Source organism: Balearica regulorum, chromosome W, assembly GCF_011004875.1.
Source record: "Balearica regulorum gibbericeps isolate bBalReg1 chromosome W, bBalReg1.pri, whole genome shotgun sequence".
Lineage (NCBI taxonomy): Eukaryota > Metazoa > Chordata > Aves > Gruiformes > Gruidae > Balearica > Balearica regulorum.
The window spans coordinates 26,185,376-26,207,469 of record NC_046219.1 but is presented as its reverse complement, the minus strand read 5'-3'; the positions used below and the strand labels follow the sequence as shown (position 1 = coordinate 26,207,469).

General features: G+C 40.2%; 1 protein-coding gene across 3 annotated transcripts in view; it reads right to left on the bottom strand.

Annotated features, from left to right (window-relative positions):
- The window catches only part of LOC104643986 (ARF like GTPase 15), a 300,330-nt gene that overhangs the window by 276,457 nt on the left and 1,779 nt on the right, over positions 1–22,094 (bottom strand). For 2 of the 3 annotated variants that reach the window (XM_075739124.1, XM_075739126.1), the window contains exon 2: positions 11,432–11,488. The exons of the other annotated variant lie outside the window; for it this stretch is intronic. In XM_075739124.1, coding sequence (XP_075595239.1) covers positions 11,432–11,488 — 57 coding nt within the window. The remainder of the gene's footprint in view (positions 1–11,431; positions 11,489–22,094) is intronic. 3 annotated transcript variants of the gene reach the window in all.

Sequence of the window (22,094 nt, the reverse complement as noted above, 5' to 3'; positions counted from 1 at the left end):
TGGCCAGTCCGGGCAGGACCAGATTTAAAAAATGTGCTGTACACCACAGCCGGGGAGAATGGCCCTACCTGGAGTCTCTGGCAGAAAGCACCAGGGAAGACTCGAGGCCGACCCCTGAGGTTTTGGAGTCAGGGATACAGAGGATACGAGGCCCGCTATGCTCCAACGGAAAAGGAGATATTGGCAGCATACGAAGGGATTTGAGCTGTTTTGGAAGTGATTGGTTCTGAAGCACAGCTCCTCCTGGAACCCCGACTGTCAGTGCTGGGCTGGATGGTCAAAGAGAGGGCCCCTTCTACACACCATGCAACCGATGCTACGTGGAGTAAGTGGGTTGCACTGATCACACTGCGGGCTCAAATAGGAAACCCCAGTTGACCAGGAATTCTGGAAGTGATCATAGACTGGCCAGAAGGCAAAGATTTTGGAATATCGCCAGAGGAGGAGGTGACACGTGCTGAAGAAGCCGCACCATATAATAAACTACCAGAAAATGAGAAGCCATATTGCCCTGTTCACTGATGGGTCCCATCACATTGTTGGAAAGCATCGGAGGTGGAAGGCTGCTGTATGGAGTCCTACATGGTGAGTCACAGAAGCTGCCGAAGGAGAAGGAGAGTCCGTTTGCAGAGGTGAAAGCCATCCAACTAGCTTTAGACATTGCTGAAAGTGGCCAACGCTCTACCTCTCTACTGACTCATGGATGGTGACAAATGCACTGTGGAGGTGGTTACAGCAATGGAAGCAACTGGCAGTGCAGAGGCAAACCCATCTGGGCTGCCCCACTGTGGCAAGATATTGCTGCCCGGCTAGAGAAGCTAGTTGTAAAGGTACGTCACGTAGATGCCCACGTACCCAAGAGTCGGGCCACCGAGGAATATGAGAACAACCAGCAGGTGGATCAGGCTGCCAAGATTGAAGTGGCTCGGGTGGGTTTGGACTGGCAGCGTAAGGGTGAATTATTTCTAGCTCGGTGGGCTCATGACACCTCAGGCCATCAAGGAAGGGATGCGACATATAGGTGGGCCCGTGATCGAGGGGTGGACTTGAGCATGGATGCCATCTCACAGGTCATCCATCAATGTGAAACATGCGCTGCAATCAAGCAAGCCGAGCGGGTAAAGCCTCTGTGGTATGGAGGCCGATGGCTGAAATATAAATATGGGGAAGCCTGGCAGACTGATGACATCACACTCCCACAAACCCACCAAGGCAAGCGCCATGTGCTTACAAGGGTGGAAGCAACCACCGGGTGGCTGGAAACATATTCCGTGCCCCATGCCACCACCTGGAACACCATCCTGGGTCTTGAAAAGCAAGTCCTGTGGCAACATGGCGCCCCAGAAAGAACTGAGTCAGGCAACGGGACTCATTTCGGGAACAACCTCATAGACGCCTGGGCCAAAAAGCATGGCATTGAGTGGGTGTATCACATCCCCTACCCTGCACCAGCCTCTAGAAAATCAAACCATACGATGGACTGCTAAAGACTACCCAGAGAGCAATGGGTGGTGGGACCTTCAAACACTGGGACACACAGTTAGCAAAGGCCACCTGGTTAGTTAACTCTAGGGTATCTGCCAATCGAGCTGGCCCTGCCCAATCAAAACTTCCACATACGGTAGAAGGGGATAAAGTCTCCGTAGTACGCATGAAGAATATGTTGGGGAAAGACAGTCTGGGTTAGCCCTGCCTCAGCCAAAAGCAAACCCATCTGTGGGACTGCTTTTGCTCAAGGACCTGGGTGCACTTGGTGGGCAATGCAGAAGGATGGGGAAGCCTGATGCGTACCTCAAGGGGATCTGATTTTGGGTGAGAATAGCCAATAAATTCATTTGTATGATGTTGATTGCTAAATAACCCTGCCATTGTATGTCATCACTACTATAACTGCTATATTCTGTATCAATGGTATTACCCTAAGAATCACCCAAATTAACAAAGGATGAACTCTGATGAAACGGAGCAAAGTGCAGCAATGATGGAACTAGAACTGGCTTCAGCAACCAGCAGCTTCCTTGAAATTGACAACTTCAACCTGCAGCCTGTGAGCATGGACCATGCCAGATACACCAGCTGCGAGCTCTGGATGCAGCATGCAACAATCCAACACCACACACCACCTCTCCTGCTCTGGGAGACTGTCATGACAGATAGAGCCCAAAGTCATGGTCTAAATCAACTCAACAGACATATGTCCTAGTTTCAACTGAGAGAGAGTTAATTTTCTACATAGTAGCTAGTATGGGGCTATGTTTTAGATTTGTGTTGGAAGCAGTGTTAGAGATGTTATATAGAGGTGTTTGTTGTTGAGCAGTGCTTACACAGTCAAGTGCTTTTCTGCTTCTTACACTGCCCCACCAGCAGGATGTCTGGGGATGCACAAGAAGTTGGGAGTGGGCTCAGACAGGAGAGCTGACCCCAACTGACCAAAGGGATATTCCATACCATATGACATCATGCTCAGCTTATAAGAGGCTTGGGGAAGAAGAAGGATGGCAGCAGCATTGGCATCAGCGTTTGGAGTGATGGTGTTTGTCTTCCCAAGTAACCGTTACGCGTGATGGAGCCTTGCTTTCCTGGAGATGGCTGAACACCTGCCTGCCGATGGGAAGTGGTGAATGAATTCCTTGCTTTGCTTGTGCACGTGGTTTTTACTTTACTTATTAAACTATCTTTATCTCAACCCACAAGTTTTCTCACTTTTACTCTTCCAATTCTCTCCCCCCTCCTGCCATGGGGAGAGCGAGTGAGCGGTTGCATGGTGCTTAGTTACCATCCGGGGTTAAACCACAACACATTTCAGAGGTATGGCCCATAGACTAAGGGAATTATATCTGTGTATGTATGTGTATATATGTATCTCAATCAAAGACAGGGAAAGCGGTGGCGATTAATTGGAAAGTGTAGGATCTGGGCATGACGTAGATGGTATAGAATAAGGGGGGGATAATGTCCTGGTTTTCGGCCAGGGCAGAGTTAGTTTTCACAACACGCTGGGAGGGGACACAGCCAGGACAGGTGACCCAAACTAGCCAACGGGGTATTCCATACTATACGATGTCATGCTCAGCATAAAAGGAGGCTAGTTGGGGAGGGGCTGCACAGCCCTGGGACCTGCTTCGGGAGGGTCTGAGTGGGCAGTTGTGTCTGGTCATCATGTGAGAAATTGTATCATCTGTTTTGTATATTTTAATCCTCCTTTGTTGTCTCAGTAAACTGACCTTATCCCAACCCTCAAGTTTTGCCTTTGTCTTCCGATTCTCCTCCCCATCCTACAGTGGGCATGAGGTGGGGTGTTGGAGTGTGTGAAGAGTGAGCGAGGGGTGGCGGCATGGTGCTTAGCTGCTAGGTGGGGCTAAACCACCACGCATGCCTCTTTCCTAACATAGCTGAATGGAATTTAAGGGGTTTTTTTCAGAACTGTATAGTCAACCCTATAGATACAAGTTGTCCAGAAGCATTATCTTTGTAAACAACTTGAGGGACAGGCATACTTTAGTATACCTTTTAGTCATACCACTTCAATTTCTCATCTCATCAGTTAAAAAGATTCTGGCAAAGATAATACTTCTATACAAGTGCTGTAGAAAGCAGTGCTATTCATTCAGCAGCAGCACATAGGAACAGTATGGCCAGTGTTCCTGCATCATGGTCTGAATGACCTGAACACTGGATCTTTTTTAGAAGGGCCCTAAAGCAAAGAGACCTAGCAGTATTTCGGTGACTGAGACAATCTAAACCACTTTGCCACATTATAATAATTTCATTCAGTAAGAGAATAAAGTGGATGGTGTGTTTATCCTGCTCCCCCATACCTTTCCCAATTGCCTTACTTTTTAATAACCTGGCAACTGACTTCTGTTTATTAGCAAGAAGGTAGTTGTATTTATCTTCAGTTTTTACTGATATAAGGTGCCCAGATAGCTCTGTTTAAGAAGCTTAATTACAGAATAAATATTACTCTACTAATTGAAGTTGAGAAGCAGAGATAAAGCGTTCAATATCTCTGAAAGTGACTACCTTACTCATACTGTGTTGTTTCAACATTCAGTTTTCCATGGTACAAGGCTGTTACAGAGGGCATACACAAACTCTCATCTTGGCAAGTCATAGGATAGTTAGCAGCAGGAAAGCAAAACATTACAACATGTGTAGCTTCATATTAACACCATATCCTTACTCTGGAATAATAAATATTTGTGGAGAAAAGCCTCACAAAAATATGGACCACTTTGACTCAGGATACTCATACAGCAATGAAAATGCTCCCAAATGCTACAAAATCCCTTTATTGGGCATGGCTAGAAATTTAGAATCAGATGCCTTAACAGATACAAGTTGTGGTTAGTTCAACAGGACAAATGATGTGATAAAAGTCTCCTACTTCACTGACAGAATAAACAAGAAGCTAGAGATAAGAAGTAAGACTAGTTAGAGGAGTTCTGAGATTTGGCAGCTTGAAAACAGATGGAAAAAAGATATGAATGGTCTAATGGTAATAGATTTCTAAGTATAAGTTTTAACAGTAAATGTGTTTGGCCAAATGTCACCAAAATTATTTCCTAGAAAGATCCAGAAGGGCATAAATATGGAAAAAGAACTGGATATAGAAATCAAAGAATGGGTTTTTCATAAGGAGTATTAAATAGAGGCCAATAGCAGTCAGCAGTTGTATTTGCAGCTCTAATTTCAGTACATAACTTTGTTTAACAGAAGGCTCCAAGTTATGTAACTATTACTGGGGAAAATAAAAAACTGCTCTGAGTAAATAAAACTTGAAGCAATTTACAACTCTGATACATTGACAAACGTCAACATGCTGAGATACTACAGACAGGTGAATGAGCACTATAGGAGAAGCAAGACCTCTCAGTCAAAAATCTTCTCCTATTCCATATCATGTGACTCAGACGTTTTAGAGGGCTGGCCTATAGATAGGGAATATATATAGGGAATGATATCTGTGTGTGGATATATACACACACATACCCCCCTCAGAGACAGGGAAAGTGATGGTGATTAATTGCAAAGTGTAGGATCTGGGCATGACATAGATGGTATAGGATAAGAGGTGGATAATGTCCTCATTCTGAGCAAGGATAGAGTTAATTTTCACCAGAAGCTGGGATGGAACACAGCCAGGACAGGCGACCCAAACTAGCCAAAGGGAGTATTCCATACCATATGAAGTCATGCTCAAGTAGGATGTGTTTTCAGGTGAGAAATTGCATTGTGTATCACCTGCTTTGTGTATTCTGTTGATTCCCCTCCCCATCCCACCAGAGGGGAGGGAGGGATGAGCAAGGAACCTCCTGGTGTTCATCTGCAAACTGGGGCTAAACCATGACAGATAACTAACCTCATAGCTTTGATAAATACAAACTGAACAGCAAGTAGTCTGAACAGAAAAGATTTAAGACTCTTGTAATAATGATCTGGCCTTTTTTCCTAGTCCTCCCTAGTTAACCATCAGTGGAACAACACTGGTGTTCTCTAGAGCACGGATACCTTGAACAGTAAGGGGTCATGAACAGCAGAGACCTGTCAGATGGAGCACAATCCAAGTTCATCATTTACCTAGTTCAGGATAAAGCTCTATTCCAGCCTGCAAGCTTGTCAAAGACAACACTCCATTCTGACAAAAATTAACAGGCTAATTTGGCAAAACATACATTTCCCAATGAAATAAATTACTAGTTGTCAGAAGTTGTCAAAGGGCTGCAAGTACAGAGTATATCAGTTAATAGCACAGGGAAACAACGCTGTCACACCAGCACTGGTTGGACCAAGCTGCTGAGCTCTTTGAGCAAATAAAACGAGCTCTGGCCACAAGGAGAGGCTGCTCAGCAATTCAAGTACAGTTTACTTTGACCAATAAACTCTATTGGGAGAAAGGGTAGATAATTGTATTCTGATCCTCACTCCTGGCCCAGCCTTGATGTTTTCCCCACTTCACCTGTCTTTACTTTCCCCATTTGAAAAAAAAAAAAAAAAAATCACAATTCAATAACACACCACAACCAGCATGGTTCAGACAGCTTGACTACATATTTACAACAAACTGGACATGCTCTCATCAAACACAAGTCACTGCCAAGACTCTGGTGATAGCAAGCATATTTTATTTAAGGCTGCAAGTTGAAAGCATTTATATCTTTTCTTTCCAGCAGTCTACCCACAGAATATTAACAGTGACTGAATGGAATTGTCCACATTTCCCAAAAGGTAGCACAAAGATTTTATTTTTTTTCCTCCTGCCTTTTTGTGCCTTTGTTTTGCTGCTCATGTCAAGGACGTGACATGGGAAAGGGAGGAGTAGACAGGATATGCTATATGAGCTCTGTTATTACTTTAGCTTTCCATTTTCCAATAGGAAACCACATTGGGGAGGGGAAGAGTATCACAGGAAGCTTTCCATACAGTAAGCCACAGGCTGGCTCCTGAACCTTTTCAAACATGCTCCCATGATTACCTTCTATTCCATGACTGCCTTTAGTTATCACCTCAGTTGGTTTCTCTTAAGAGCTTCCCCTCCAACACTTCATGAATAAGTGTTGTTTCGTTTTGTTCTAACATCAGACAAATTCCTTAGCACACCAGCTATTTCCAGTCAAACCATTTCAAGACATGGATTTATCACTATGAACAAAGACAAATGTAAGTTAATCCAAAGTAAACCAGAGAACTAAAGCCACATTTGTATCATTTAGTATACTTACCATATATAAACTATAGTAAGCACAGCTTTATAAAGGCATCATTTATTTCTACAACTCACTGTGCAAATCCAAGCCAAAAATGCTACTAATACCAAAATATCCATTACTCATCATTTTCAGGAAGATGCCAACACTGATGCAATGCTGCTAGCATGCATCACTTTTGCCATACCCAGCATCTGAGAAGCAGAAGGCTCTACAGAGGGTTTTTTGTTATCCTTATGTTTGGGGGGGGGGGTGGTGGTGGTGTTTGTTGGGGTTTTTTTTTTTTTTTAAACTAGCATTTTCTAATTGTTCCTCTACTGATGTCATATTCTGCAATCAAGGAAAACTGTTACTTTGTTTTCCTGAGAAAGGAAAATGTTCTTTTCTAGAATTTTTTCTTGTCAATGCATACCAACCAAAGACCATGCTTCCACTAGGCCTCCTTCATTTTTCTACATAGTTCTTACCACTGCAGAGGCTTCTGTCCTTGTTTTGTTGTCCAAAACAACAAGTGATAGGAAAATTACTAGTCTGCTTATTTCTGGAGTCATGTTTGCAGAGTATGGACAGGAAAGAATAAACTATTATTACCCCTGTTCAAAAAAAATTACTATTATATGCAAACAGTTTAAAAGAGTCTCAGAGCCTAGTACAGAGTATCAGAGAACCTTCCAGAGAGGATGTGTAGGCATACAATCATGCATACTGTTTCTGAGGTGGAGTCCTAAATATTTATAAAGGTGGCAAATGTCCCATCATAAAAACTGTGAATGATCACTATAGGAGAAACGAGACCTCTCAGTCAAAAATCTTCTCCTATTCCATACCATGTGACGTCATTCTCACCATAAAAGGGGGCTAGTCGGGGAGGGGCGGGTTCGGCACGGCTCCGGGATGGTCTGAGTGTGGGCTGAGTGTCCAGTCGGTCATCGGGTCGTTAAATTGCCTTGTGTTACTCCCCTTGTGTATATTCTGTTATCAGTACTGGTGGTGTTATTTCCTTCTCCCTTTGCTGTCCCAGTAAATTGTCCTTATCCCAGCCCACGAGGTTTTGCCTTTGTTTTTCCCATTCTCCTCCCCATCCTGCTGGGGCAGGGGTGAACAAGCGGCCCTGTGGTGCTCAGCTTCCAGCTGGGGCTAAACCTATCGTATTTTTCCTACAAAAGAACATGTCATTATGAAAGCAAGCATCCAGATTTTGAAACGGATTTTTCACCTGTTCTTGCTCTCTGTTTTCATGTTTCCTGATATATTTTTCCATCCTTTAGGTAACCTTACTAGCAAAATAACGACAGGCAGTCTAAAAGCAAAGATTAATGGTAAAAAAGGTCAATAGTATAAACCAGGTTCTGACTGTAGTTACACTTATATAAGTTTAGTATAATTTCAATTAATAATTAATTAAAACCTATAGGATATGAATAAAGTATTTGTAATATTACAGTTATTTTTATATAGGTTATTTACTCTTCCCTGTACCCTATAAATTTATGATAATGTTTTCATTTTAGGATACATATCTTTGAGCTTCAGATCCCTACAAATACCTATACAGTTTTTATAGTAACCACCTCTGCTTTTCTTCCCCCCCACCCCCACCCCCCAATGAGGGAATCTTCCCTGGATTGAGTATGCACTTCTAAATCTCATCTGGTTTAATCCCCCAAAACGGGCATCACATCTCTTTTCACACTCTTGCAGAAGTCTATGTTTTTCCTAGCTCAAGACAACAAAGCTTTATCCTCTTAGTCATGGTAGCTGAAGGCAGCACAGGCACTTTTGCCACAGATATCTATATAAACCCTTCTTCCATCTCAATCTGTACAGGCCTGAAAAACAGGAAGCCTATTTAATGCAGTAGTACAGCTGAAGTAATAGGTGCTCAAGAGTGTTACTGATAACAGACTAACAATTGAGATGTCTGTAGTCCAAAGGACTAAGAGCCTTTGTAAGATACTTCAGGCACTGTACAATGAGGATGTGCAGAACAGGAAGTGTCCAGATAATACAGTACAAACTGAACACATAGTGCTGGTAAGGACTGTCATTTGAAAGACTGCTTAGCTTTTGGATAAAAATCAATTAACAAAAAAAAAATCTATTAAATCTGAAAAACAGCATGCAGTAGAAAGCACATGATACAAGGAAGTAGTTAAATGGGAAATACGAATTGGAGTTTTGCTTCTTGACATCAGTAGGGAGCACCATACTTGCTAGCTGCCAGACTGCTCGCATACCTGAGCAAGAAACCCAGTGACCAAGTTATATAACCAAGCACGAGCAGGGCACAGTACAGAGAGAGGAACTAATCACACTGCATTTCCATGTAGCTTTCACTTCAGTAGGCCTCTCCCTTTATTCTGATACCAAAGCTGTCCAAACTCACTCTCCAGTCAGATCATCTGAAACTCACCTTTCCAATGACAGGCATTTCTGTATAAGCAAGTACTCCAGGCACTCAGTATTTTCCTAGAGCAACTATCTTAGCCTTCACATGCACTTTATATGGGACACATGTCATCCCTCTGATATCCATAAAGTAGAATTTTCCACTTTACAGGGACAGAAATGTGTTTGGGTTAGTGCTTAGACACTGTTTAATTCAGGGTTAAACGCGCTACTTGCTTTGCTGACGACTATACCTTTGAAGAAGAGCCAAAGGACTGATAAAAAGTATGCTTTGCTAAAGAGGATCCTTGAAGGAGAGCTGAAAAACTGATAAAAAGCAAACATCCTGCCCCAGAAGGTGCTGAGAGCTGGGTGATTGCCAGAGACCTGAAGTCAACAAGAATCACCAGTAACCAGGGGATGGGAAAGGCAGCAGGCAGGGGGCAGGTTTACCACCACCTACCTAGTTAAAGGACTATACAAATTACACCCCTCCACACCCTCAAGGAGCATGCCTGCTAATTTAAAGATGCTTGACCAATAGTAGATGATGCAGTAATTAGTGTAAATTTAGGCAGGTTTTTCTAATCCTGTAACAAGATAAACACGTGGCAGATTCTGTGTGGTGTGTGCTAGCTTTGTGGAATTACCACCTAGCACCCATCTCTGTGCAGACATGAAATAAAATACCTCTGCTCTGTGTGTATATTGGTGTACTGCACACCGGGTAAACAATCCCACTTTTGGGACAACACCTCTACACTGTGGCCACAACAGTGCATCTCTGGATGCTCCAAAGCCTACTCATCATCCTCCTCACTTCCCCCCCTTGTAGTCCGAACAGTCAAGGAAATCAGTTCCTCTCACCATTTTCATAAATGAAGCTAACTCTTTACATTTTGTAATTTAAAACATTTGATGAAATTAAAAATTATGCTGCCCAAAAGGTCACAATGGGATATCAATTATCCATCTATCCCTATAACTGCAGCTACCACAACTTAGCAGATAACTGCAGTATACATATCACACTTACCTATTTTAAGCTAAAACAAAACCAATTGTCAGAGGGTGTGTTTTGCTATATATCATGCCTGCTTATACCAGATTCTACAACAGACAAATTTATACTTGGATATCCTCTCAAATTAATTTGGACAGCTTAATGTAGCCTTCTAGAGCATGGCAGATGGTTTGCCTGCTTTGCAGCCATTAAAGCCTCATACTGTAACCCTCTCTGATCCTTCAAGATCAGCATACTCTTATCACATAGGAATTTGGAGAGAAAGTCTTGCTAAGAAACTTAAATACCATAGGAAAACATGCTTTTGACTTTACAACTAGCAGTTTCCTCCATGAGGATTTTGTCCATTTTACCCTAATCTGTTATTTTCCACCACTTAGAAAATAGTCTTTTAGATGTTGAAAATAAAACACAGGCAAACATCATGGGGAAAAACCTCATGCAGATAATAAACCCTAGCTAGAACCAAATTCTAGGAATAAAAGCAAGTCTTAAGTTTTGTGATTCTATCCCCAAGACAGACCTACCAGTGGTACATAGTCCTCACAGTTGTTCAAAAGTCACCTACCTTTTTGACTGTACAGCCTAATAAAAGTGGAAAATGTAACATGCCAGGCTCTCTCCTGAAATTATTAACAGTGGGAGCAGCACTCCCACTCCAAAAGCTCTGGGATTCAAAGCACAATTTGAGCAACAGTGTCTTATCCATTCAGTTATACAGAGTTTCTACAAAACACCCCATTCATCTAACTGTTCTCATTAACTGGAACAATTGGGAACAGCAACTGCAAGAACAGTGAAATTAAAATAACTTAGCATATTTAGGACTTATATAAAGAAATATGTGGTTTACTTCAAACATAAAAGTTAAACCTCTCAAACCTTAAGTTAACAGCAGTTAGAAAATATTAAGGTACTCCAGACAAAGCTTACAACAATACGTGCATTTAGCTAACGTGTTTTAACATATGACATTACTCAAACCTCATGGATATTTAAAAGCAAACATATACAAACCCTTCAGCCAGAACTCTCAGCAATTGATACACATGCATTCCAAATTTTCTTACCTTAAAGAGGTAAAGAAAAATTCAACCAACCTCTTAAATGGAGAATACTTTTTCTGTCCTGGTGTTAGTAAATCTTTGACAGTATAAAATCATGCTATAGTCTGTTTATGTAAACTAATATGACAAATCTCTTTTGCTAACTGCATTACTTAATCCTGATCCCAAAAAACTAAGTAACTGCTTTTCACTAAAATGGCATTAACACTAAGAAAAAGTTATTGTTAGTTAAAACATTGACTTACCACATAAATGCCAATTCTACAAACAGCAAATGAAAGCTGAATATATTCAGACAATATCTAAAGAAATTAAAGACATTACCAAGAATGTTATTTACTAAGAATTAAAGTTTTTCCTCCCACCTCTCTCCTGAAAGAAACACCTAATGGTATACTACTTTACATTTCTCCTCTAAGGTTGTACTAAACAAGCTGAGAAAAATACCATATAAATTCAAATTATGCAGATACTTACTACTTTTCAAAAAGAAGCAGCTGCCAACACCATTGCACTTGAATTCAGTATTTCGTTATAGGCATCAAATTAGGCAATGCTCCCCAAAATGCCTGTACACAACATTAATATTTTGCATTCAAGCTTTGGGTCCCATTTATTTTTATCTACTCTGGTTTAAAAGCAACCTGCAAGAGACATTTTAAGAGAATAGCGTGCTTTTTGGCTTCTTAGTAGACTATAAAAAGCTTCCAAAGTTCTTCCATAGTTATAGTATTTCTTTCCCTGTATCATCATTCAAATTCTCTTCCTCCATATACCAATACATATACCTTTACATTTCTAGATTTCTAAATTCATACTCCTTTAATTTTCTGAGATTTTCATGTTTAAAATAGAGCTCTTTACTGTCTTAAATATTTTATCTACTCCTACAGCTGTGAATAATCATATTAAAAGTTTTTACCCTCAACTCACTCAACTTCCAATCTGTTGTGATGCCACAATTCTATGTCTTCTGCAGTATCCCAGAGAAGCTGAAGATGGACAATGAATTTCAGATGAAACAGATGAAAAAACACCTTCTTTAAATAGCATAAAGAAACCAGAAAATAAATCTAACTTCCCCTTCCAATAAAACCTATGGTAAGTTTGCCTTTTTTTATATACAGTCAAGTATAATAAACCAGGATTACAATGATTTATTCAGAATTAATTGAGGAACTCCTTTAAATAAGGTATTCAAGAAGTCACTGTAGGCAAACATTAAAGCAATCAAGTGGTAAACATATAGTAAAAGTGTTCCAAGTCCACATGTCATCTGCATGTATTTTAAGATGTTGAAGGTCAAGTGCTGGATGTTACAGACTTCAAACAGTATCAGTGAAAAGTTTTTTGGCTTCTGCTTTCTACCCCCTCCCCTCCAAAAAACTGCAAATTAATTACCCATTTAATTAGAATTGTGATTTCAACAACTAAAAGAGCAGCTCTTATGAATTATGAGTAATAAAAAAAACATGTAGCAACATTTTTCTTTTGCTATACCTATTAAAATTTAAACAAGCGATATTTCACTGAACTGTCTGAAAGTAAAGAAGTACAGCACAAAAACCTGAAAGCAAACCTCAACAGCATTGTTGATTTCCTTTTCTTACTGGAAGCAAGCTAGATTATTATTACTGACAAGGGAATGCTGCTTCAAAACATTGTTTAAACTGCAAGGAATTTTTTTTTCCTTCCCCCTCACAGCTTTCAGAACAAACATCTAATTCTATGACTTGTGCTCTAAGTTTCCCACAGAAAAAAAGTCATAGAAAAATAGGAGAACTGACTTAGAGAAATCCTATATTACACAAAGTGGTGGGGTGGGGATATAAAACCATACCCATACCTCTCCTGATGGTATTTGCAGACCTTGTTCTAAAGGTTCCAGGGATGGATGACCTCCCCAAGCATTCTAGTCCAGTGCTTCAATAACCTCCCTACTAGAAAGTTTCCTAATATTTGAGTCTGCTGCAATTTAAGCCCCTACTTAAACATAGGATGATACATACAGTGATTTGTATTTTCAGTATCCTGACAGATTCTATGTTGATGGCAGATGCAACTTTGTATATTATGTAAAAGATTATTTCTGGTTGTAAGGAAATAAGTGTGCAGCAGTAGCATACTATTACAATTTCTCAATGTATCTAGTTTGCTTTTATTCTAGACAAACAAGCACAGCATTATAAACTGCTTCCAGGTTTTTTAAATTTTTGTTCAGTACTTCCAGGCTTTACATTCATGGGAGAAGTAAGCTGCAGTTCAAGTTTCCCACCAAATGCCTGTGGACCCTCACTTCAGTAGAGCAGAGCAAGCTACACCACAGTTACCTTACTGGTCTGTTGCTGGGTTTGCTATTCTTAATGTTTTTGAAATCAACAAGTTATTACAGGCCATGAAATCCAATATTAATCTCCCCTTCCTACTATCACATACAGTACCAGTGAATGTTTCCCCTATGCACTTCCCAAATAAATATTAAGCTAATCCCTTCCCCAAGCCTCCAAGACAATGTTTATCTGCAGTCTATAGCATTAAAAAGATCATTAACTCTAATGCTGTTATTGGTTTCTCTCATATTCACACACCCTCCCCCCAAAAAAATCTACATTCCCCCCAATATTATTTCAATTTAATTAGTCACCAGAAAAGTGTCAGGAATCGATTTAAATAATTAGATGCTTAGTTTGCTTACGGTTTATTGTTGCTTTCTGAAAGGATTTTACATGGCAAGTATGAAAGTAAAAGATAAACATAAAAATATACCTACAAGTATTACAAAGAAAGACACCTCCTTGTTTGATACAACTCCACAAAGACTTATTTGTAATAGAAGTCACTTAACATGTCTGAAGTGAGAAAAGGAGTCTTTTTAGATCAAGTATGTCAGACAACATAAGCACACATATCCGCCAATATGCACCCTTCTGCTTAGGCAAAGGATCATCTCAAACATTAAATAATTTCTCCAGATAGAAACTAAATTAATGGCTAACATAGATATTTGCCCAAAATTTTGTTATTTTAATCATATGTTGTAAAAACATGACTGGTAATAATGATTTAGAAAGATGTCTGCCTCACAGCTGTGCAATCTTTTATTCACCACAAGCATTTGTTCTGGGTTGGTTTTTTTTCAAGCATTCAGCTATCAGTACAAAATAATTTCAGTATTTGGTGTTTAAGATCAAAACACTCATACAGCTCTGATGCAGGCACACATTAGTCTGCAATTGCACAAATTCACTGTTTTAATATTATATCTTCAAAGTTCCTACTCATAATATTTACAAGAGAGCAAATTTTGAAGAGACTAATTAGAGCATATTCTGCAATTGATCACTTAAAGTTGGAACCACTGAGTTGAAAGCACAAGTCTCAAGAACTTTGATGGACAAAATGTGGGAATGTTAATCAGCTTCTCAGAAAAGAAACAAAAGACTCAACACCTGACAGAACTGCAGGAGCTGGTATCCTTATTCTGCCAACCAACAGAAATACCTTGACCACAGCTTGCTTTGCCATAATCCTAAATAAATTACAGCACTAAGTATAGATCCAAGACCACAAAACCAGAAAGCAATATGAGAAAAGTTGTTGGTTTTTTTCTGGTGTTAATCTTTATTTTAATAAAACAACATAAGATGTCCGCCTGCTCATTTATAAAGAGGTGGTCCACCCCAGTAATCACTTGAAATTACTGGACCTTCCAGGTAAAAATCTTTTCCCCCCTCCACTCTTCTCTCTGCATCTTTTTCAGTGCATAAGAAATGTGAAAATTAGCAATACGAGTGTAAACAATACGCAGATTTTAAGGTACCTATATGTAAGGAGCATGAAAGAATGTGTTTTAAAGAATGTGCAGGTACCCAAAAGCACACACAACTATACTACAGTACAGGTGGCAGGAACTTTCACCAGAATTGCTGCTTGCTAAACTTGTGCACTGAACAAGCAGTAATCTGAAGGCTCCTCTTTCTACACAAGATGTCACAGCCCTTTAGCACATTCCATTAATAACATTTCTAATTTAAATCCCCAAAATTCTTTTTAATACAGTTCTTAGAGATAAAAGACACAGAAAATATTTTCTATTCTCCTTTAATGCTGAATAATTAGATTTTTAAAATACCAACCTTCTTGCACTTAATCATTAGAAAAATAAATCTGAGTTTAGAGACTAGAAGAAACCTGATGCTGATGGAAAGCCAATGATATGCAAACAGAAAACAGGATTGGATCCAAGAACTCTTATCATAAAAAGTAATCAAGTGGATGAACCAGAGAACAATGCTCTCCCCTCTTTTAGGCAATATTCTCACTAGAACAGTTTTCCATTAATGTTTCCAGGACTGCAATGGTTCAGACAGTGAAAGATGCAGATTAACCAACAGAAAATTAATAGCTGCAAAAAACAGCACAGACATTTCTCAAGAATTTTGGATTGTTTTTCCAGTCTTGCTGAAATCTGAAATTATGCAAGTTTCTAGGCAAGAATAAAGTATTGAGAGACAAGATCACCCACTGTAGAGTGCATCATCACTCTACACAGGCTGTCAGTTCAATTCCAGGATCACTCAGTGTTGTGGGCCTTAAAGTCATAAATTGGTTAGGATACAAACATTGGAAGGCCAATAGCCTCTGCTCATATGTCAATGCAGCACCTCCAAGCAGAAGGAACCCTTTAACTACATGTCCCTAGAGCAGATTAAGTAGCTTCATAAATACCTCTGAATAAAGTCTCACCTCCTGTGCAGTCAATACAATTCTGCTTACACTGGGGAACATCCCCAGGCATCATCCAGAATATCTCCATTTTCTAACACCAACTTCCTGTTCTGGAACTAGATCTAGCTGTCCCCTCAATGAAGGGGGATAGAGATGTTTAGTACACAGTATAAGCACTGGGACATACAGGAAACCATGTTTCATGGATACATCCTCAGGTTCCAGTAATCACAGCTTCAAGATCTCCACAAGCCTACCATCATATCTGAACATCATGTTTAATACCTCCCCAATGGGCCTGTCTTCCTAGAAACTGTACAAATTCAGTCTACTCATTTTGACCTCCCTAACATTACTGCACAAGCAAGACCCAAAATTCAACAATACTTGTGGGGGAAAAAGGCAGTTCCTGGATTTAAGTGCCAAGTTCTTCTATTGGGAAAAATGATTTATTGCCTATTCACCCTCTCCTTATGATTTCAAGGATGTCTATAATATTGCCTCCACACACCATTCAGCTGTCTCTTATTCAGACTGAAGAGCTATAACTATTTAATACCTCCTTTTATGGAAGGGATTGTTTTCTTTTGATTACCCTGTCATCCTTCTCTGTAATTTCTTTGGTTTTACAATACTCTGAGATGATGCAACCAAAAGCGTAGCATTTAAAACAGCAAACCTTGCATTTAAGCAGTGTAAAAATGAGATTTTCCTTTTTCCTTAATACGCTAAACTTGTTGACAGCTGTCAGGGTTGAGATAACATTTTAAAGAAGGATCCTCTTTCCCTTTCCTGAGCACTGACCATATTTTAGAGCCTATCCATGCATCTGTACTGTCAGGTGACTTCTACTATAAATATAGGTAACTTTGCATTTATCAAAACTGAATTTCATCTGCCATTTTATTACTAATATAAAAATGGGTAGTATGATCCCCCTCCCTGTTCAATATGCATTCTTAATGTTTGTCTGCATCAGCCCATCCAACACATATGCAGTTTATACAACTAAACACAAACATGAAATTCCCCTGTAATTTCTGCATTCTCTTCTCCCTCTTATTCACTGCTAGAACAGTGTTATCAACACTCACTTATGAAACTTATTCTTGACAGTTTACAGAATGATTACTTCATTTTTAATTGCTTCAAAGTTTTTCATCTCCATTAGAGGCAAAAAAAATCATGTAGTGCAAGACTAGGCAGTAGTTGCTGTAAAAGTTCATAAAAACACAGAAAACAGATGCTTCTTCCATCCAAAAGCTCCAATTCATAACAGGAGAAAAAAAAATCTGCAAACTCACTTTCCCCCATATCAACAGTTCCTACTGGCTCTTTGATGCCACCTTGCTTCTCCAGGGCTGTTTGTCCTCATAAGCAAAGCAGCTGTAGGGGAGGACTGCATCTAAACATAAGAGGACTTGTCAGCTAGACTTTCTGCTTTGTGTCTCTTCCTCAGATAACAGAAAACTATTTACATCCTTGTGTTGGCAACTAATATAGTCACCTTACCAGGCTGTCAGTGAGACAAAAGAAAAGTTCTGTATGAGATGAGCCAATTGCTTATTCACTTGCAAGTAGCCTCTTTACATCCCCAAGGACTTTTATATAGTCAGACAGTTCACACTTCAGAAAGTTTTGCTGCACACAGCAAAAACAAGCAAAACCAACATACTCCATAGTATTATGGGCCAAAACCCAAACAATCACAAGATTTTAAGTACTGAATATTTTTTTTTCCCCCCTTATAGCTTTACAGCTGTATGGGCCCACATTTGTGCTTTTAAGTTTGAAACTAAAAATGCTTCTTTTGTTAATGGAAAGCTGATATCATCACATAATCACAAAACTTTAGAACTCAGGCTTTAAGAGAATAAACACGACAAGTTGTTAGTATTAAAAAAAACTATGAGCTGATGATAATGACAAGCCAAAAAAGGTAATCAGCACAGGCTATTAGGAGGAATATTCTGTCCTTATTAAATGCAGATTTTCTCACTAAAAACTTGCATTTCTAACCTTTTGTGAAATTCATCACCATGTTGCCTCAAGCTCGAGCACTGACTGAAGAATTTAGGAGCAACTACAGAGCAACATGCAGCCCAACACATGTTGAACCTTGGTAGTAAGTCACAAGGACACTATAGGGCTATTTGTAACAAACACAGACTAGCACATTTTCAGAAACTGGGACACATTTTTTGATGTAATAATACCTATCACTCTAATGCAAGACTCATCACGGAAAAGACAAAATGGTAATTTGATTTTAAACACACTAATTCACTTTTTTCCTTCAGTGTGCATCTCTGAAAAGAATGAAATTTCTGGAGCTGCAGTACTCCTGTGACTTCACAGAATCTTGTGCTGGAAATTTTAATCACATTAATGCATTCTTTTGTGTTCCCAAGGAAACTGTATCAAGTTTCAGTGTTTGTAACAGCCACCTTTGAATCAAAAGCTTACCTGAGGAATTCAATAATGCTTCCTATTGTAGGATGAGCTAATACACCATTTAACTTTTATCTTCTGCAACAGAATTCTGCGCTACTGCTCACTGATCTGTCTTTAGCCAGGTGATTTCCAGTGAGTTAAATCACCGATATTTTTATTACCCTTTCTATATCGCTGATAGCATCTTTCATTCAGCAAGAACTGTTTGCAATACTGGCTAGGTAGATTCTACCAAGGAATCCACACTTTCAGAGTGCCTCTCTTCCAGGTTCTACAGCCAAATCAGGTTCTTGAACTCCCAAACTTAAAGTCAGAAGCATGCTCATTCAGGGGAGGTTGTCTCCCAGAATTTATTCCATTTTCCATTCACAGTTGATTAAGATTTGAACGCTATGCTTCATAGAGCTGAAATACCAACAGGAATCTAGCCACAATAATTGCTTTGGGGGAAGGTCTTAAAAGTTTGTTTTGGATTTACTTTCTGCATCAGCATAACAATGTACAAAGAATCAGAAGCAGCAGCACTCTCACTTCCAGATTAAGCGACCCTAGCAAGTAGCACAGCATAGCAAGAGCTGGTACTGAAGACCAAGTATTCATACTTCAGGCTTGTTCTGATCTGGCCCTGTGGACTGAAAACCCATTAGTTGGGTGCATCTTCCAATCTAGTTTCATCTGAAAAAAAACTCAAGTTCATGCAATCCATGATCACTCTGCAATGCAAACCTACCTACACAAAGTAGAGATGACTAAGACACTTCAAAAGTTCACATCTGATCCAAACACTAATGCAGTTGCATGCACCCTGTACATTAGTTGCCACCTTTCCTGCATTCAGCTATACTTTTATCTTGAAGCAACTGTCAGACCCCTCATCCTTGTGCCTAATCAGCTTCCCAAACCGAAGGGGGGATAATACCTTAAGATACAAGCCACTGTGCTCTACAGAGGGTATAAAACATCAAGGATCTTATATCCAATAGATGAGTCAGCCCAATAATCCTTATAGTTACATGAGACATTACAAAATTCATATGATAGGAGGGACATTTAGCAAATGGTAAGAGGGTCAAGGCTACAAAGATCTTTGTTGCTCATGTTGCAGGTGATATATCAAACTGTATGTGCCTCAGAGGAAAAACCCAGGGTTCCTAGCATGGACCTTTCCCTATCTTTTCTTATTGAAAGAATGGCAGCTACTGGTTTACAAAGTTTCAGTGAATGAAAACTCTAACCTTCAAACATATGCTTCAATAATGCCATTTGTAATAAAAGAATGTTTTCCATGGCCTGCAGATACCAAACAACATAACAGCAATGGAAAGACAGGATCTGAAGTAGATGAGAACTGTTAAGTGATCATAATCTATCCTGTATTACCACTTTCCAAATCAAACCTGTACAATTAAATTAAAGGATCCAATTAAATAAAAGGGAGCGTCTAAAGGTGGGTTGTCCAGGAAGTTAAAGTTGCTTAAACTTTTTTCCTTTTACTATCATCTACTGTTTTTATGAACATGGATGGTCACACTCAAAGAGTTGTGGTCAACGGCTCCATGTCCAAGTGGAGAATGGTGACGAGTGGCACTCCTCAGGAGTCAGTACTGGCAATGTTTAACATCTTCGTCAGTGACATGGACAGCAGGATGTGTGGTGTGGCTGTGTGGTGTGGTCAACACACTGGAGGGAAGGGATGCCATCCAGAGGGACCTTGACAGGCTGGAGAGGTGGGCCCGTGCGAACTGCATGAAGTTCAACAAGGCCACGTGCAAGGTCCTGCATGTGGGTTGGCGCAATCCCAAGCACAACTACAGGCTGGGTGGAGAATGGATTGAAAGCAGCCCTGAGGAGAAGGACTTGGGGATATTGATTGATGAGAAACTCAACATGAGCTAGTAGCATGCACTTGCAGCCCAGAAAGCCAACCGTGTCCTGGGCTGCATCCAAAGAGGCGTGACCAGCAGGTCGAGGGAGGTGATCCTGCCCCTCTACTACGCTTTCATGAGACCCCACCTGGAGTACTGTGTCCAGGTCTGGGGGCCCCAGTACAGGAGAGACATGGAGCTGTTGGAGCGAGTCCAGAGGAGGGCCACAAAGCTGATCAGAGGGCTGGAACACCTCTCCTATGAGGACAGGCTGAGAGAGTAGGGGTTGTTCAGCCTGGAGAAGAGAAGTCTCCGGGGAGACCTAATTGCATCCTTCCAGTACCTGAAGGGGGCCTACAGGAAAGATGGGGAGGGACTGTTTATCAGGGAGTGTAGTGACAGGACAAGGGGTAATGGGCTTAAGCTGAAGGAGGGTCGATTTAGATTAGATGTTAGAAAGAAATTCTTTACTGTGAGAGTGGTGAGGCACTGGAACAGGTTGCCCAGAGAGGTTGTGGAGGCCCCCTCCCTGGAAGCGTTTAAGGCCAGGTTGGATGAGGCTTTGGGCAATGTGGTCTAGTGGAGGGTGTCCCTGCCTGCAGCAGGGGGGTTGGAACTAGATGATCTTTAAGGTCCCTTCCAACCCAATCCATTCTATGAACACCACAGTTTGGTATATACAGCTTTCCCCAGTCAAAAAAGACTTCACTTAAACCCTACCTATCCAGAACTTGAGGTCAAGGCAAAACCAATAAACTCCAGAGTCACTTCAAGGTCTGTTCATCTAAAATTTGAAGAATTTAGGTCAATTACTCAAAATGTACCCAAATTTTAGCTTCTGTGTGCACATATACATAAATAAAAAATGAAAACAACAAGAAAGTGGTTGTTCTGCATCTGAGGATTAATGTCCATACTATAACTCCCAAGTCTTACATAAATAAAGAGTAGGCCCATCATTACACTAGGGCAGACTGTGACAACAGCTTGGTCCTCCAGGCTGAAAGTGGGTTGCAGAAAACTACTTGCCTAACTCCCCACCATCAATTCTTTTTCTCACAGCAGACTTTCTAAGGTGCCTGAACCCATCATTTGTTACCAAGAACAGCCGTTCTATTCACCACCATTAACAGAGGAAGGAGGACCAATCTCCTGCATTGGTGAAGATTAGGATTGGAAGAGGAAGACCTCTGCACAAATGCACAAGAAAATATTTGAACTGCCAACAGAATTTGTTTTCTTTCCAAGTTATACACAGATGCAAAAAATTAAAGCCTTTTTTTCCCTCCTTCAGTTTAAATGGGTTGATGCCAGTTGCAACAAGCATTCTAAAGATCAAGGGACTCATACTTTATGAGTAGCATGGTAACTCTAGCAACAAGTGCTAGTCAGTGATAGATGAAGGCATCTTGGATTGTCTCGGAGCATCTGTGGACCTGCATCCTGTTTAAGCTATTATCCCCAAACCCTTACTTTCCCCATCTTTAAAAAATAACTTGCCTGATTTGTAACAGCTTCTACATCAAAAGAATCCTTTTGTTTTATAGGGCACTGTAACATGCACTATGAGATTGATTAAAATCATGAGAAAGTTTGTCTTCAAAGATACAGCCTGATACAATAGAAACATTAAGCAAAAGTTGCATGAACACTTAGGATATCACTATTCGGAAGATTTACTTTTTTTAGAGATGGCACCAAAGAAGGCCAGACAATAGAAAAAAGGAAAAGGATCAACTGGAAAAAAAGGAAAAAAAATATATGTAGACACATTTAACCTCCTCCCTCCTTTAGTTAATACAAAAACATGCTCTCAGTTTCCAAGGCTTATTAAATTTATTGTTCTCAGAGCAGCTGGCCT